The sequence below is a fragment of the Balaenoptera physalus genome (assembly GCF_965194825.1).
Source record: "Balaenoptera physalus genome assembly, chromosome: 17".
Classification (NCBI taxonomy): Eukaryota; Metazoa; Chordata; class Mammalia; order Artiodactyla; family Balaenopteridae; genus Balaenoptera; species Balaenoptera physalus.
The window spans coordinates 2592248-2609901 of record NC_138895.1 but is presented as its reverse complement, the minus strand read 5'-3'; the positions used below and the strand labels follow the sequence as shown (position 1 = coordinate 2609901).

Genomic DNA, 17654 nt, shown 5'->3' with positions numbered 1-17654 from the left:
TGAAGCTCTTGTTTACAGGTGATAAAGTTAGAAGGGTAGTTGTTCAGTGTTTTCAGTTTATGTGGCTGTTGAAGTATACACACACACATACACACACATACACATATACACATATACACACACATACACATGTATACACACACATATACACACACATGCATATAAAAGAAATACTGAGATATTTTACACTTTCATACTGAATATTTGAGATCTTGTGTGATTTTTATCCTTTCAGCGCATCTCAGTGTCGATGAGCCACATTTTAGGGGCTCTTATCCACATGTGGCTAGTGGCCACCTTCTCGGATAGTGTGGTTTGATTGTCCTGTCTCACCTTTCAGATCACGGCTTAACCATTTCTCAGGGAGCCTTTCTCTCACTCCCCAGGGCTGTCCGTTTCCTTGCATCCTCAGTCTTATTTGTGGAGTCGTATACCTTTAGAGCATTTATCACACTTGTAAATTAATCTTTAATTACTGAGATGGTTGTCTCTTCCACTAGATGTAGGCATGAGTGTTTCCCATTGTATTTCCAGTCTTGACACACAACTGGTGCTCCACAAACAGTATTTGGAATGAATTGTCCTAATCACTAGTGTCAGGCCACTTGGCCAGAGTCACACATTTGATTTTAGAATCAGACACTAAATTCTTTCTAATTCATTTTGCTGGGATGAGAGTATAGAAAAATGTCACGAATGTGAGAAGTGGTTTTCACTGTAGGTTGTTCACTTGTAATGGTGTTTTCCTAGATAATAGTTCTGTGAGCGATCATGTGTTTTTAACTAGTAGGAAACTTTTAAACTATAAGCATACCTTTAAGTTGATTTAACAGACTTAATGGTAAAAGAGGTTTAATAATTCCGATTTTTAAATTTGAATTCCCTGCTCACGTTCATCCTGAAAATTTTAAGACTGGCTTAAGTTATTATAAAATTAAGTTATTTAAAATGAATTTTTATAAGAATGAGGATTTTTAGATTGAAAATACTGGTCTTTTTTCTTCTTAAAGGATGCTTACTGTGAGTTTGGTGAGATGATTAAACCACGTGATCCACATTATTTAGTTATTTGAAAGCCATATTTTAGACAGTCCTAGGTTGTGTTGAGTGTAAGAGAGAAATTAAACATTGTCCATTACATAGGTAAGTTTACACTTTTGTGTGTATTATGCAAGTACAAAGAATGAGATCCTATTAAGGAGTTGGGTAAGATTTTGTTGTGTAGCTCATAGTTGAACTGTGTCTCCAAGTGATGCTAGGCGTTTATCAAGAAGAGAGGGGGTGGCCTTTCAGTCAAAGGAACGGCACAGACACAGATGCAGGAGACACTTTGTAATATTTCCTCTAAGTGATGAGAAGCCAGTAATTCAACCTGTGGCCGCAGCGCAGTGTGTGTGGGGTCGGGGGCAGAGCCAGGGAGTGAGTCTGGAAGGGGGGACGTCCAGGTAGAAGCGCAAGGAGCCCCACATGGCCCTCTAAGGGGCGTGGACCTGTGCTGAGTGGCTGTGCGGGAAGCGCTGGAGGGAGGGGAGAGCCAGGGAGCGCGAGCACCGGGGCGCAGGTGCCGCAGAAGGAGCGGCGCGAGGGGCCGGCCCCGTGTGGAGCCCCATGTAGAGAGGAGGCCGCAGGCTCTACACCGCCCCTCGCGCCCCCAGCCCCTCCACCAAGCGGACGGGAAGTCGAGGACGGCGTCATGCTGCGAAAGTCGCCTTTAAATATCGATGACCAGAGTGTGTCTGTACTTCAGTGACTTCTAATGGGAACTTACTGCGTAATAAGTCTGTTAATTACCAAAGGACAGGATACGTTCTACAAAATAAAAATGATTATGATTCAGAGTCATTTTTCACTGCAGGCCGAAACTTTTAATGTAAATTATTTCATCCTCAAATGACAGCCTGATTTTGCTGTGTGGTCAACTTAACATCCATCAGCTTAAAAGTGAAAGGATATTTTATGAACTAATTTAAAAAAATTACCGTACGTGTTTTATTAGTGCATTAGGCTTTTAATTATGTATTTTAGAGACTGTTTTCAGATTTGCCAGAACTTAAGGAATAAAGTAGAAGTCTAAATAGGATAGTTTGTAAAAGCATAACTCTGTATACAATGAATCAACACCGTAACCAGGAACAGGCGGCCTGGATAAGATGCCTTTGCTTTGAAACCATCCATCTCTCTTCTTTTGTTGTGTAGGGAGATCACGGGGGCCAAAAAACACTTCATTCTGCTCTCTTTTCCAACCCTGTAACATAGTTCTGCCAAAATGTGTTAGGAAGATCTCCCTACTCTTTAGTGGTTGCAAGAGCATAGGGTAAGGGCACCGGTGTCTTTTCCTGACCAGCTTTGCCGCTGTTAACCTCACCAAGAAGCCCGCAATGGAGACTGCACAAGCCCTTCCATGTCTACTGGCCCCCAGCTTCTTTTGGAAAGAGCGGGGGGAGTGAAGCCTTTTCTCTTTTGTTGGACCCTTGGGATTCTCATCCTTATTGTATGTCCTTTGTGGGCATCACAAGATTGGTGTTGTGATGGCTTTTCACTGTATTCACCTTTTAAGCCTTAAGTAAGGTTTCAGTGTGGCAAAAAAAAGGTTAATGTTTTGAAAAAATGTACACTGCCTTGCTGATAATAAAAATATATTTGATCAGTGTTAAGCTGCATAAACCTGATATTTCAATCAAATTTTATAATATTTTATTCTTATCATTAATTTGGTAACTTCACTGTTTCAAGAAGCTGGACTATGTTAATTTGTTTAGATCTGAGCTTTTGCTTAATGAGCTAAAATACTGTCTGTTTCCCGTATAGATTCGAGTTCTGTGAACCTGCATTTGTGGTTGGTAATTGTCTGCAGATAGCGTCCGACAGCCATCAGTATGATCGGGTCTACTGTGGGGCTGGAGTGCAGAAGGACCACGAGCATTACATGAAGATCCTGCTGAAGGTCGGGGGCATCCTCGTGATGCCTGTAGAAGACCAGGTAGCCGCCGCCGTCCTCTCGCTAGACGTGGGAGACGCACTTAGTGTAAGACGGGCAGTGTCGTCTCAGTGAAAGGTACCCTGTAAGTCTTAAGGAAGAAACAAATACTCTTCCCAGATCTGTCTCTAGAGGAAAACACTGAGACAGGCTCTTGACTACTAACCAAGGCAGGTGCGGAAAAGACCCGTCAGCTAGGGTTAGGAGAGCCGAGCCGAGCCGCGCCCGCCTGGTGTGTTTGCCTTGCAGCTCCGCCTTCGGCGTCCTCGCCGGGGTGAGGGGAGGGGGTGCCGCTGAATGTGGTAACTGCTTCTAGCTGAACATGCGAAAAGGAGAAATCCTGTTTGGGGTTTGGCTTGAACTGCTTTAACTCCATTCCAGACACGAGTAAATTTTTGGATCTTCTTTTAGTATACGTAGACGCATTTGAAGGTATTTTTCACCTATTGTCTGCCTTTGGTTTGGAATTATTAGGTATAATAATTGTATGAAATACTAATTTATTCAGAAAATGGGTGGCTCTTTTACTTTGAAATTTTATAAATATACATTTCAAAAAATATCTTTTATATTCATATTAACCTACATCTGAGATGTTTAAAACACCTTGTGGTTTGTAAGTAAAAGATAGATTGTCCAAGATGACTGGGACGTAGTGTGGTCGTTTTGGAGTTTGTATATCTGAGGGTCCCCTAAGTTCGCACATGTGATTTGCGGGTCAGAGGATTTCACCATCACCACGTACTGTGTTTGTCAGTTATTAAAAAGACAGAATATAAAGCATTCATTAAAACACATTCTTGGAAAAATGTTGTTACTTGAATGCTTCCGGAGTTGAGACTCCCAGATTAATCGTCTTTTTCTGTTTTCCTTTAAAGAGACGTTTTTAAACATTTAAAATACGGTTTCCCATTGGCATTTTATTGAATATTTATTATATACTATTGTACTAATGTAAAATATAATAGGCCGATTTCTATAATGTAAATTGAAGATACTAATTCATCTTCCTTCAGTCATGTACTGAGCTCATATTTTTTCTCAAGAACTGATGGTGGGTATTTGCTGAGTGGGTAAAACTTCTAATCCCCTTGTGACTAATTACATTTATCTACGAAATGTCAAGTTGGGATTAGAATTAGAATCTGTATTTTATAACCACCATGGAAGACCATGAAGTTGATTCGTTGGTACAGTAATGGAAACGTGTTTTTACTAATACAACACTTTAACCAAACAACTGAAGCTGTGTGAGACATGTGTTCTGGGGGCCAGTGGCAGGTGTGGGTTGGAAGAGTGCCCCTAGAAGCCCTCAGACCCCAGATACAACCTGCGGAGTCATGCCGTTTGCACTCACGTGTCTGTCTTGAGCAGCAAGTATTTGTGATTCCTCCTGTATCATTTTATGGTAAATATTTAAACGAAAGTAATTTGGTTGCGTTCAGATACAAGTGATTATATAGCAATCACTGCTGTTATTCTGTTAAAACTAAATTGTGACTGTAAGGTGATCACACTTCCAAGATTAAACCGTTCTATTCCTTTTCTCCCTCTAAATAGTTAACACAAATTATGCGAACTGGACAGAACACTTGGGAAAGTAAAAACATCCTTGCTGTGTCATTTGCCCCACTTGTGCAGCCGAGCAAGAATGACAATGGCAAACCAGATTCTGTGGGCCTCCGTAAGTAACCGCTGGTCCTTTCTGACTCGACTGTGGCTTATGTTGTTCAACAGCTGTGCTTGGGATTAATGGACTGTGTTAATTATGAAGAGTTAAGTAAATAATGCAGTAATATATTCCATGGATTTATTTGTTTTTTTGTTGTTTTTTTTGGATAAAGCTCCTACCTTGCACCAGACCCTGTGAGCTGCCTTCACGGAGGCATGAAAAGAAGGGGCAGGTCAAACGAAAAGATGAATTTATTACTTACAGTTGTGAATTTATTAATTATGGTAAATTTGTTGGCATCATTTTCCATACAGAGGGACAGCAAACACAGAAGCCTTTCTTTAGGCTGAAAAGAGCTTGCTCGTTCCAAGACCAGCAATAACTTTCAGGGTCGCTGAATCTCCTCGGCTGGGCTGCAGAGGATAGCTGATGGAGACTTTCCTTGTCCTCAAGGAGAGAGTCAGTGTTGATGGGGGTGGAGTTGTTTGAAGGTAGGAAAATGGTGGAGGAAAAAGAGGGCTCTAAAGTGTTACCCTGAGCCCCTCACTGAGTGATGGTACCATTTATTGCTGTTGAGGACTGAGGGTGAATAGCTTGGAAATCGGTGTAGGAAGATCAGAGACTTTTATTTTGGCTGTGCTTGAGTTTCCTGTTAGGTGGGCATGCGGGTGTCACCCTGCTGCGCGCGCCGTGAGGACGGGTGAGGGGCCTCGGGGGAGGCTCTGGGCCCGGGCCTGTGACCCAGCAGATCAGAGCTGGGCCGCGAGCAGAGGCAGGGCCGAGAAGGCGGAGGACAGCAGCGTGTGCTGTGCGAAACCAGGCTTTGGAGGAGGCGGGAGCGCGGAGCGCCCTGAGGGCTGCTGAGACCCCGAGGAAGAACGGTGAGCGCCGCAGTGGTTGGCCCAGCGTGAATCATGGCGTTGGAAACCAATAAGTTAGGTTCTTTGCCAAAAATGAGCTTTAGAACTTTACCATAGTAGACTTCTGGGTTTAATCTGCTTTTTAAATGAATTTATTTCATAGGAACCTGGGAGAGATTTCATTTTATTTTCAGGGTTATTTTACCCTCTTGCAACCCATGTGGTTTTGTGGCGTTTTGGGGTGTTTCATTTATTTATTTATTTATTTATTTATTTTATTTATTTACTTTTGGCTGTGTTGGGTTTTCGTTGCTGTGCACGGGCTTTCTCTAGTTCCGGCGAGCGGGGGCTACTCTTCCCGTGCGGTGTGCGGGCTTCTCATTGAGGTGGCTTCTCTTTGTTGCGGAGCACGGGCTCTAGGTGCGTGGGCTTTAGTAGTTGTAGTACGTGGGCTTAGTAGTTGTGGCATGCAGGCTGTAGTGCACAGGCTCAGTAGTTGTGGCGCACAGGCTTAGTTGCCTCGAGGCATGTGGGATATTCCCGGACCAGGGCTTGAACCCATGACCCCTGCATTGGCAAGCGGATTCTTAACCACTGTGCCACCAGGGAAGCCCTGGGGTGGTTTTGAAAATTAAATGAAGTAGTGTTTATAAAGTGTTTAGCAGGTAATAATGGCTTAGTAAAGAATAGTGTTGGGATTTTGGGAAGGTCAGTAATTTACACCCGTTTCCCCTGCTCAAGTTCTTACCAGTGGAGAAGGTGGACTTGGGGACCAGGTAGCTAGGAATTGAAATGGAATAGGATGTGTGGAGAATAAGAACACGTTTGCTTTTCTGTTAAAATAAGTTAAAATAGGTTTCTGTGTAGAGAACATTTCATTAATTATAGGGAATAAAAACATGAAAGAATGTTAGCACAAAAAAACTAAAAAATACACATGCAAATCCTTTGCCAAATGTATTTTGTAGCTATGAAATTGCTCATATAAACAGTTACTAAAATGTATTTACAACTTTTCCTCAGGTTCATCATAAATTTTTATTCAACTTAAAGTCATATTTCTTTTTCTTTCTTTCTTTTTAGAATGTCTTATACATTCTTTTAGAATGTATAAGACATTCTAAAAATAAATTTCACGGCAGGCCCTTTAGAAGGGGTGAAGGAAAAACTCTACACCAACTAAAGGAAAACTCTGTTTCCTTTATACACCAACTACCGAATCCTCCTGTCATCCAGACCCGTGGGTTCTCCTCCCTGAGCAATCCTGCAGTCCTCTGCGGACACCAACGAGCTGTACTGTGGTCTGGCGCAGTTCTGGCGCTCGCCGGTGCTAGCGCAGACCCCGCACGCTACAGGCTCTGTCCTCCTCCAGCTTCTCACAGGCTGCTTATGAATCAGGCTCCCATGACCCCTCCTAGAGTTCCATAATTTGCTGGAGCGGCTCCCAGAATGCAGGAGAACAGATTACTCATTAGATTAACTGGGGAACAGCTGGATGGGAGTGATGCCCAGGGCGAGGTGTGTGGGGAGGGTGCGGACCTCCACGCCCTCTCTGCGCGCACCACCCTGCCAGCACCTCCAGCTGTTCACCAGCCCAGAAGCTCTCTGACCCCTTTCCATTAGGGGCTTCTGTAGAGGTTCGACTGATTAAATCATCGACTCTCGGTGATTAACTCAACCTCTGGCCCCTTTCCCTTCTCTGGAGGGGTAGCCTGAAACTTCCAGTTCTCTAATCCCATGGTCGGTGCCCCCGACAGCCAGCCTAGCACCTTGAAGGGCTTACTGAAAGTCACCCCCGTAACGTCAACTCACGTGTGGTTGGAAGGAGTGTCTTGTGAGCACTGAAAGGCACTGCTTCTCACTTTGACGCTCTCATCACTTAGGACATTCCACGTGCTTTAGGAGCTCTGTGTCAGGAAGGGGAGCCAGATGTACATTCCTTCTTACAAATCTCAGCCTCACAGAGGTCAGGAGATTTCATGAGCTGTGGAATTGCACCACACTGAGCCATACGAAGTTGCGGTTTTGTAGGTTACAAATGGGGTTTGACCTAAATCCAGTGCCCTTTTCAGTCTTACTTAACAAATAAAAATGAAAGTGCTGACTGCTAGGTTCCTATAAAATCTACATAGAGACCACGTTTTGGGAAACAAATAGAGCTGACGTGTGTGTGTTAGAGATAAGCTTCATTGTAGTTCTGGCCTGAAAGCTTCAATTCACAGTCAGGTTTTACAGCAGTCAGTCAGGACCCGTGTTGTCTGTTGTATTGGCTCCTTCTCGTGACTGCAAGCGTTAGGAACAAGGAGGGTCGGAGTACAGGAAGTGCTGGGCGTTCTGAAGAAGGAGGGCTGAGAATCGTCTCAAAGTTTTCCTGTTATCAGAAGGACGTTTGAATGAGGCTCTTGTGGGTGCTGCTTTAGGACCTGTGAGTGTTAGGAGCGACTGAAGCGGGTCTGAATCCTTCTGCACTCCGGGTCCGGTTGGTGCCTTTGAAGTCGGGCTGCCCTGCCAGTCGTCGTGGTGATCGTGTCGTGTGTCGCTGGAGCAGCCGGCAGTGCCGGTGGGTGGGGGGGAGGGGAGGGCGGTGAAGGTGCTGGGAGAGCGCCCGGGGTGCGGGCGGGTCGCACCCACAGGGACTACGTTATTCCTTCTCTTCTTCGCAGCTTCTGAAGCTCTTCCCCGGTGGTTCTCTTCCCCGCTTCCTGCAGTGGGCCCTGGACCTCGGGCCTCCCTCCCTCCCGCCGGCGCCCCCCGTGGAGGCCGTCCTGGCCTTTGGGGCTGACATCCCAGGCTGACGTCCTGGGCCTGCCCTGAGCCCGGCGCTGGCGGGACGGCCGCGGCTGCAAAGGGCCGGCACGTGGCGTGGCCTCTGGGGCCCCGAGCACCTTGCCGGCCCCTCCCCGCTTGCCTCGCCCGGCACTGACGCGCTGCCACGTTGAAAGGTGCACGGGGTGGCGGGAGCGCCCAGGCGTCCATTTAGGACACGCAGCACGAGCAAAGCAAACCTTTATCTTCTCCTCCCCGAGCTGTTCTTTCTCTGTCACGTCGGTAACCAGCGTTAGCATCCGCCTCGCCAATGGGGCCAGAGCCTCTCCGCGTCCCGTCCCCGTCCGTCCTGTCTTCAGAGCAGAGCTCAGCTTTGTCCCCCTTCTCCGCCCCAGCGTGGTCCCCTCTCACGCAGGCCCCGGCACGTCCGGCGGCCCCCCGCTCCTTCCCCTGCCAGCCGCCACCCCACAGAGGGGCCGGGCCGTCCTCGTCATCCGTTACGACCCTGCCTCCTTAGAACCCTGCAGTTGCTGATGGCGTGGCCTTGCAGACCACGACGAGGCCCCCCCCTGCGCCCTCCTGCTCCACGCTTCCCCCGCGCTGGCTGCCCACCTGCCTCCGCCCAAGGCGCTCGCGGGCTCGCCTCCTCCTGCCACGTGGATGCAAGCGCAGTCGTGACTTCCTCGGGGATACCACAGGGGCCACCCAGCCGGGAGCAGCCTCGCCCCCACGTTACTTGCTACGTCGTTGGTGGTTGGTTCCGTACTTGTTTATCCGCCGCTCCCCAGACGTATAGGCTCCGTCAGAGCAGGGGCTCTCTTAGTTTCGGTCTGCTGCGTGCTCACACAGCTGGCTGCCGGCAGAGTTGTTACGGGTTGTTCCAGTTTCCCCGCATGGTCGGGGGCAGGTGCAGAGGGCAGGATAGACGGTCCAGCTGAACCTGCCCGACACGGCTCTTCGAATTCCTTTCCATTTTGGGTTTCAGTAGAGAGTCTGAAGACAAGGTTTTGTAGCAGGCCAGGAAGTATGTGCTAAGGGATCTTCGAATTGGTCTAAAGTGCCTCCTGCCTGGAGTTTTATGAAAAACCACATCTCCCGCTGCAGGCTGTGCCCAGCTTGTGACTGGGCAGAGCCCCGGGCACTAGGGCAGGAGGGGAGCACACAGGACAGGATGTATACCTGCAGGCCCTGTGAGGGGAGGATGAGGAAGGGCCCCAGGCCTCCTTCCTACCTCCCACCCGCAAGAGCTCACAGTTGAGGGCAAAGACCGACCACATACACACATTCGGGTAACTGACACGGTAACAGGAAGGTTTGGAAGGAGGTAGCTAAGAAAAAGCACTAAAAGTGAGGGGAAAAGTGATGAAGGCTTTCTCGTGCTGTTGAACTGAGGAGGGCTGTGCTTTGCTAGGTATTTGAGAAGAATCCTTGATAAGGGTTTTATTCCCACAGGGGTGGAAACTAGGAAAAACGAATTTCAGGTGGGGACCTGAGAATTTTCTCTTGTCTGGGTGCAAAGCACTGGAGGAGGCCACCAGGAGGGGCGTGTGGCTCTAGGTCTTAACATCTGCGTGTCGGCGGGGGGCGGGAGTGAAGCAGACAGGACCTGTTCCGACTCTGCCTGTGCGCTTGATAGAAGCGAGCGTCAGTAACTTAGATCTGTGGTGTTTGGGGGCTGTTGAAGTGTTGCGGCATGATTTCTGGTGGCCCTTTCCCTCTGAACCAGTTCTGCCTGTTGATTTACAGAAAGATGGAAACTGCGTGTGCATGTGTGTAATAGTTTAGAGCTCAGACCGAGGCAGCTGTTCAGACAGTGCCTTCATTTGAGGTTTTTAAATAGGTCCTTCACATGCTTTTCGACATCAGAAAGTACAGAGAATGTGTAGGGTAAAATCTCTTCTATTCTTGTCCCCTCACTACTTGATTCACATGTGCTCCAGCTGTTGTAAGTTATTTATCCTTCCCGAGAGGGTTTATGCTCATACCTGGGGACGCGCACACGTCTATACACACAGACCCCGGTGCCGTCCGCCGCCCTCGGTACCGCGGTGGTCTGGCACGTAGTAAGCGCCCTTCCTAAAATCTGTGTCAGATGCAAGTCACAGTTTTTTATGTCTCTGTCTTCTAACATTCACTAAGAAGTGAACAGTGTATAACGTTTTACTTTTTATGTTTTTCGTGTGTTTTTAGCCCCCTGTGCTGTCAGGAATCTGCAGGACTTGGCTCGTATTTACATTCGACGCACACTTAGAAATTTCATAAATGATGAGATGCAGGCCAAGGGGATTTCTCAGAGGGCTCCGCCCAAAAGGAAGAGGAAGAGGGTCAAGCAGAGGATTAACACTTACGTCTTTGTGGGGAATCAGCTCATTCCTCAGCCTCTAGACAGTGAGGAGGATGAGAAGATGGAGGAAGATGAAGAGGGGGAGGAGAGAGAGCGCAGCGAAACCCAGAAGCTGGAGGAGCCGCCCCAGAACCTGCTGCGGGAGAAGATCATGAGGCTCCCCCTGCCCGAGTCTCTGAAAGCTTACTTGACGTATTTTCGGGAAAAATAACTTAGAGCAAGAAGAAAGAATGCCTACTGATAATTCCTTTAGTCTTGAAAATGTAGCATTTGTTAGAGGTTAAAAGAGAATTCTTTCTTTCATCACAGTGACTTTTTAGTGGAAAAAATATAACTTGTTTCTGTCTTAGTAATAAAAATGATGTATTCTGTGATTAAAAAGAATCCCTTTTATAAAATATATTTTTCTTTAAATCTTGGAAAAATTGCTGTTTTAACTCGGAGCAACTTCAAGAGTGGAATGTAACAGTAGTCGAGACTGGGTCCTTCAGATCCTCGTCTGGTTCCTTACAGACTAGTAGTGGTGAGGGTTAGATTTGATTTTCCATAAGGCGAAATAATCGTGAAGCATATGTAGTCTGATTCGAATTGCAGCCATTTGCATTTCCTCCATGAAACCTTTATCTAACAAGGAAATCAGAAGCTTTGTGTGTTGCAGTCACTATTGCTGAGTTGCTGTAGGTCTGTTCCGGGCAACGTATGAGTGCAATAACGATGCAGATACGGAGTAACGTAGCTTTAAAAAGCCTCCTTTCAGGGAGTTCAACAGCACTGCTCTCTTGCTCTTGAATCTGTTGCCAAAAGACATGGGGAAAACATCTTCTCTCATAGAGATTTTAGGAGCACGTCAAGTGAATATTGAAGTAAAACGTATATACTTAATACAACTGTTAGCTTGTGTGGACCCTTTACATTTTCAGTATTTAACAATGATGAGGTTATCTTACTCTGAAGTTTTAGAAGACGGTATATTTAGGACGGTTTTCCCTGTAGCCCGCCGTATAAAGTATTTGCTTTAAGAGAGTCCGTTGTCCTACGCGACTGTGGGTGGCTCATCGGTGAATCGGCCTGAGCGGGCTGGTCACGGGTGCACTTTAGCAAAGGGAACTCCTGGTTCATTGGCAGGTTCACCCTTGACAAGTAGGGCTGCGCCAGCCTGCATTTGCTTTGAAATTCATCTTTGTAGCATAGAAAGTATTCACAGAAATTATATGTAGGTGACCTTTTCTTTGAAACTTCGGAATCATTGTGTAATCTTTGGGATCTACATTGGGCTCATTTAATTTCTTCCCATGTTTTTATTTTGTTCTTGTTTCTTGTGGTAAAGTAACAGTGATTTTCATTTTTTTGCTTAATATCACATACTACTGTATTCATTATTTGAATGTCAGTAGTGAAACAGGTGGTAAATGCCATTATTAGTGTGTTTCTTTTCTTCCTACTAGGGCCTGAAGAGTCATTCCTTGTTTAAGAAAGTATACAGTGTAGCATATTTACTATTTAGTGTTCCATGGATTATATATTTTTTAAAAGGAAAAATTTGAGAGTATCACTTACCACCACCAGCATCACTGTTAACAACTGTTGAACAAGTATGCTTGAGGAAACGCACTCAATGTGTAGTGGAAGGATTATGATGTCTCTGCAAAGATTCAACCGTTAGATGAATGGTTTAAAAAAAATCTCAGCTCTGGTAATTCCACACATCTAAAAACAACTGTTTGAAATATTCTAAGCGTGAATTATCCCAGGTAAATCAGGATATTTTAGTAATGTGAAAGATAATTTCGTGGAAGCTGTTTGTTTTTTACCATTGACTGGGCTTGGGCGTTGGGGGTATCTCCACAATTTTTCTTAGGTGATTACTAAGCTGTTATTGTTAAGAAATGCCCCATTCATTTCTATCAAGGAAAAAAAAAATAGTTTCATACAATTGTCATGTTAGAAATGTTCATTTTATTTTGAAATCAGTGTCCATTTTAGAAGTTTAATTTTGAGTTAAACTTATTTTTATCTCGCCGCCCCCCCACCAGTTTGTTGTTTTGGGGGCAAGTGTTCAGATACGTAAACACAACGTTTTCTTAAATCATGGTGTTAACTATTCATGAGGGACGTTTTTGTTAAGGATATATTTGAAGATGGAGTTTTTCATATCAGCTTTCATTCTGTTGGCTTTGGCAAAATGTACAGTAGGTTTTCATAATCATTGCCTATTTTTTGTCATTGAAATGTATCTTTTGTGTTTTTAAATGCATTTATTTCACAGTTGTGACTTTACTATTGACTTTAAAGAAGTAGAAATAAAAAATGAAATTTTAAGCAAAAGCCCTTTTATCTATTAATGGGAATATATTAGAATGATTAAGAATATTTTGGGTGTTTATTTTTTAATGAATCGTTATATTTGAGTGTGGATAATTATGCTTTATAGGTGGAGAGGTCGCAAATAAAGTTGAAGTAATTGAAAATGATCAGTGTAGTCATGGGATTTTACAGTGGGGTAATTATTTGTTTTGCGGCGAGAAAGTAGGCCTAGGGAGGGAGCACGACGACTCCCCCCCCCTCAGTCAGATTGCTGCTTGGAGATGGCTTGAAATAGCATCCAGAATCTGATAAAGCCCGAGAAACTGCCAGCAACACCATAACTGCCAAGAACAGCATTTAAATCTGTACTGCTTATTGGTCGATATATCTGGTTCTAGTACTAATAAAGAAAAATGTCATTAAAATAGCATACATAGTAGTTAAAATACAGAATGTGTAAGTGTTGGTTTCTAGCTGTTTGAGAGGACAAAAGTGAAGCAAAACCTGTTAATTTATGGGAAAACTTGGAAAATTATTTTAAATAAACAGTTGCATATAATTAAGCATCGTTCTCCAGTGGCCTGCCTTTTTTCTCTTTTTAAATTTAGAAAATGTCAGTACACCTATGGATATATGCTGAATTATGGTATAGAATGGTCTGTATTTGGACATCTCATTTCCTTTTGACTCTTGCCACCTCTGAAGGGTGTAGGGTTTTTAAAAATTTATTTTTATGAACTATTCAAGTAGATACGAAGGATATTTATAAGATGCATGGAAAGTCCAAGGAATGACTGAGTGTTCATGTAAGTACATGTGAGTACGAACCATGAGGCTTGACTGCTAGCACTACCGTTACCCGTGTGTGCCCCTCTTCCCCGCTCATCTTAACCCCCCTCTCAGGGTGCCCGTTTGTGGCGATCACACCTGGCTTTTTGCCGCGGTTTTACACGTACGCTTGTATCTCCAAGCGGTATGAGTGGAATCACCCCTGTTCATTCCTGTGCACCTACTTCTCACTACACGTTGTCTTTCTGAGGCTGGTCCCTGTTGTCTGTAGTGATGCTAGATTCCCACATTCCCACTTTTTTGTTCATTATTTCTTCTTGACTCTTAGATCGTCTCAATTTTCTTTTGCCTAAAGTACATCTTTTAAAATTTCTTTTGGTGAAAGACACTGGCTAGCTAACTCTTAGTTTTGTCTGTCTGAAAAAAATTTATCTTTGTTCTTGAAAAATATGACTAATATAATTTTAGGATGACAGTATTTTTCTCTAAAACAATGGAGTTAACTTCTCTACATTCTGGCTTTCATTGTAGCTGTTGAGAAGTCCACTGATAGCCATTTCTTTGAAGGTTATCTTTTATCTCTATTTTTACAGTTTTGTCTTGACCTTGTTAATACTCTTGGCATTGTTGATTTTCTGTAGTTTCATATAATGTGCTAGGTGTTAATTTTTATCTTTAATCCTACCTGGTATTTGTTTTATAGGTGTGTGGATTGGCCTCTTTGATCAGCTCTGGAAATTCTTGGCCATTTTCTTTTCTTACAGACATTGCCTCAACTTTTTGCCTCTCAGCATTGGATTCTAAATAATTTATTCAAATATATCTTCCAACCACTAGTTCTGTCTTCACTTGCTTTAAGTCTGCTGTTAAACCCTTACACTGAGTTTTAATGTCTGTTGAATTTTCTAGTTCTGCTTTAAAAAAATTTTTTTTAAAAAATAATTTCCTGCTCTTTATTACTACGTTCAATTCGGTAAGCACACTGAACCTACTTTCTATTCCATATCTGATTCCAGTATCTGAACTCCACGGTGGGCTTCTGCTCAGGAGGTCTCTGAGGGCTAGCTGTGACGACCCCGTTTCTCTTGTGCTTTGCGGGCTTTGACTGAGCTTGTGGAACTCTATCTGTGAGAGTTTATTAGAGGCCGACTGGTCTTTGCCAGAAGCACTGCTGGCTCACGGCCTCTTTAAAGTAAGTCCTGGGTTTAAGGGTTTCACACCACTCAGGGAGAGGGGCCTGAACATCCACGGGAAAGCTAACCTGGGGACGTTACATCTTCGGGGACATTTTACTCCCTTCCTCCTCATAGCAAAGTTTTGAAATAGGCAGTTTTCTCTGCATTCTCTGGGGGAAGGAGGGGATAAGGTGGATTATTTCTAGTTCTCCTTAATGAAGGGGATGTGGAGATTCCAGTGAAGCCCTCCCCATTTAGGAAAGGGCTTTTCCCTTCTTCCTGTAGCCTTGCTGCCCCAAATCTGAAGTTAATGTCACAAAGTTAAGCAAATACTCCAGCTGAACAAGACTCCAGTGTTTACTTACCTTGCTGGCTTCCCTTTTCACTTCGTTTTTGGACCCTTGTATATGTCTTACCAACTTGCTCACTCAGCACACTGATGCCTTTTTTAAAAAAATGTTTCTAATGCTTTATCTAGCACACACAGTTTTCTGCTGGAGAGTTTCCCAAGGCCTGCAAGGAAAGGTCCCACAGCCACGACGAGGCTGGCATTCACGTGCTCCTCTGGGCCTTGCACTTCTTGGCCTTATACGCATGGAAGGTAACAGCAGGGGTGTTTTTTTCATTGACTGTCAGCTTAGGTTTCTAAAAGTAGAAAGTTTTTAGTCTTTCCTTCCAGAAAAATGCCCTACGAATACAATGTAATATTTATTATATTGAATATTTTGAACTGAAAACGACGCACAAACCCGCATGTCTTGTCCAAGTTCTCCAAATTGCAAACATCACCAAGAGCATCGGAATTGTTAGCGGTGGGCCTGAAAGGACGAAGCTGGCTTTTTCGTTTATTGATATAGACAGTAAAAGACACACGGAACGATGTCAAGCATAGTTCAAGTTTATTTTAAAATCATGCTTGTTCATGGAGATTGGGTTTTTTCTTCTGATTTTTGTATTTTAAAAACCCCAAAACCCCACATATTTAAAAGTTGCAACATTCTGCCAAAAGAGGGCAGTATTCACCTACAGTAGAATGTAAAGGGACGGAAGAATTGCTGAGAGAAGGAGAATGAATTTGTTTCTTCTTTATACTCACAAGGTTGATAAAATTTGACAAAACGTTCTCCACTCATTACCTCTGTCTCCCAGCCTGGTCATCTGGAGTTGCTGCCTAAATTAACCATCCAAGTTTCACTTCGTTTTTCTGTTTTGCATTTTTTAAAGTTCTATTTTAGGGATGAGATTTGTTTGAAAGTTTCAGTCTTTAAAGATAAAACCAAAACCTTAAATACCTGCTTACAGAGTGGCCAAAAAGTACACGTTGAACTGCAAGACATACTTGTGGCAGAAGTCTTCTGTTTCCGGCGGTGTCGCCGGGAGAGGGCCGCCCGCCCCCGGGCACCGAGCGGGTGAGAGGCGGGTCTGCAGCCGCCGGGGCGGCGGGTCCTGGAGGCTCATCGGTGCCACTTCACGTGCTCACACGCGTGACCGTGGGTGCGTCTGCCCCAGGGCCGGGCGCGGGCGCTGAACACTCAGTGTTAAAGGAAGAAACCAGAAGCAGCTGGTGGGAATCTCGTATTAGTGCAGCGCTTTGGGTTTCAGGAGTGGAATATACAGTTTGGAGTAGGGAGTATGTGCCCCTGGGTCAGCCACTTATTACCGCGCCCGCCCTTCAGGGTTTGGAAGTGTTACCGGATAAAAAGAAGAAAAGCTGTCCTGCGTGGAGGCAATAAATAATTAATCAACGTGAGCTGCCGAAGCCCGGCCGGGGGCTGAGAGGCTGCGCTCACGGAAACGGCGCAGCGACGCGCCAAGAGGAAGTGCCTTTGCAGGGCGGCTTTGGCGCGGACGGGTGCTAGGTCCCCGCGGCGCACCCCGCCCCGCCTCCTGACCCGCCCGCCCCGCCTCCTGACCCGCCCGCCCCGCCTCCTGACCCGCCCGCCCCGCCTCCTGACCCGCCCCCCGCCTCCTGGCACGCCCCGCCCCGCCTCCTGACCCGCTCCACCTCCTGACCCGCTCCACCTCCTGGCCCGCCCCTGCGCTCCCCGCCCCGCCTCCTGGCCCGCCCCGCGCTCCCCGCCCCGCCTCCTGGCCCGCCCCGCGCTCCCCGCCCCGCCCCCGCGGCGTGCGCCCCCGCCCCGCCCCGCCCGCCCGTCGAGGCCGCCCCTCTGTCCCCCCAGGTGCCGACCCCGCTCGGGTCGCCGGAGCAGGGTCCTCACTTGCCCGCAACCCCAGGCTTCCGCGCTTAGACTGGAAAGCGCGAGCCCTGAAGCGGTGAAAGGAACGGGTCTCCTTTCTAGCATCTTCCAGAACTTACCACGGAGAATTCCCATCTTCATTCCTTGGGTAATTTGCCTGCGTAGAGTCCCAGTTTAGCCCCTTTATCGTCGCCCCCCTACCCCCAAATCTTCCCTACTCTGAATTGGGTGAAGCAGCCGCCCACGCCGCGTGTTCCCCGCTCCCGGCTGGGCCTCCCCGCGCCCTGCGGTGGGCGATGCTCCCGGGTCCGCAGAGCAGCCGGGAGCGCGGGGCGTGGGCCCCGGCGAGCAGGCACGTAGGCGCCCGGGAGACCACGCCGGAGTGGGCGGGCAGATGGGCCTGGGCGCTCATCCGCCGTCCTCGCCTTCCGTGTGGGGAGAGAAACCGCATCACTGAGCTGCCCTTCGGGTCGCACAGTGTGTGTGGAGCGCGCACCCTTCTCATCGTGGTGCTCGGGCTTTACGCCCCAAGAGGAGAAGAGGAGAAGTGCCTCTAGGACGAGCCGGTT

The 17654-nt window shown here is 46.3% G+C and overlaps 2 protein-coding genes and 1 long non-coding RNA gene across 26 annotated transcripts in view; 2 read left to right on the top strand and 1 right to left on the bottom strand.

Moving 5' to 3' along the window:
- Nucleotides 1-13486, top strand: part of PCMTD1 (protein-L-isoaspartate (D-aspartate) O-methyltransferase domain containing 1) — a 62030-nt gene extending 48544 nt beyond the window's left edge. For all 11 annotated transcript variants that reach the window (XM_082433066.1, XM_082433063.1, XM_082433056.1 and 8 more), the window contains 3 exons: nt 2809-2980; nt 4538-4661; nt 10466-13486. In XM_082433066.1, the coding sequence (XP_082289192.1) occupies nt 2927-2980; nt 4538-4661; nt 10466-10830 (543 nt within the window). In that variant the 5' untranslated portion in view covers nt 2809-2926 and the 3' untranslated portion in view covers nt 10831-13486. The remainder of the gene's footprint in view (nt 1-2808; nt 2981-4537; nt 4662-10465) is intronic.
- LOC309646602 lies at nt 13131-17263 on the bottom strand. The gene is made up of 2 exons (XR_014255456.1): nt 17205-17263; nt 13131-16603 (listed from the first exon to the last, which is right to left on the bottom strand). It is a non-coding gene; the product is annotated as an uncharacterized lncRNA (long non-coding RNA).
- LOC309646588 (uncharacterized protein) overlaps nt 17047-17654 on the top strand; it is a 341945-nt gene continuing 341337 nt past the window's right edge. For all 14 annotated transcript variants that reach the window (XR_014255435.1, XR_014255436.1, XR_014255437.1 and 11 more), the window contains exon 1: nt 17047-17233. The gene's annotated coding sequence lies outside the window, so the exon portion shown is untranslated. The remainder of the gene's footprint in view (nt 17234-17654) is intronic.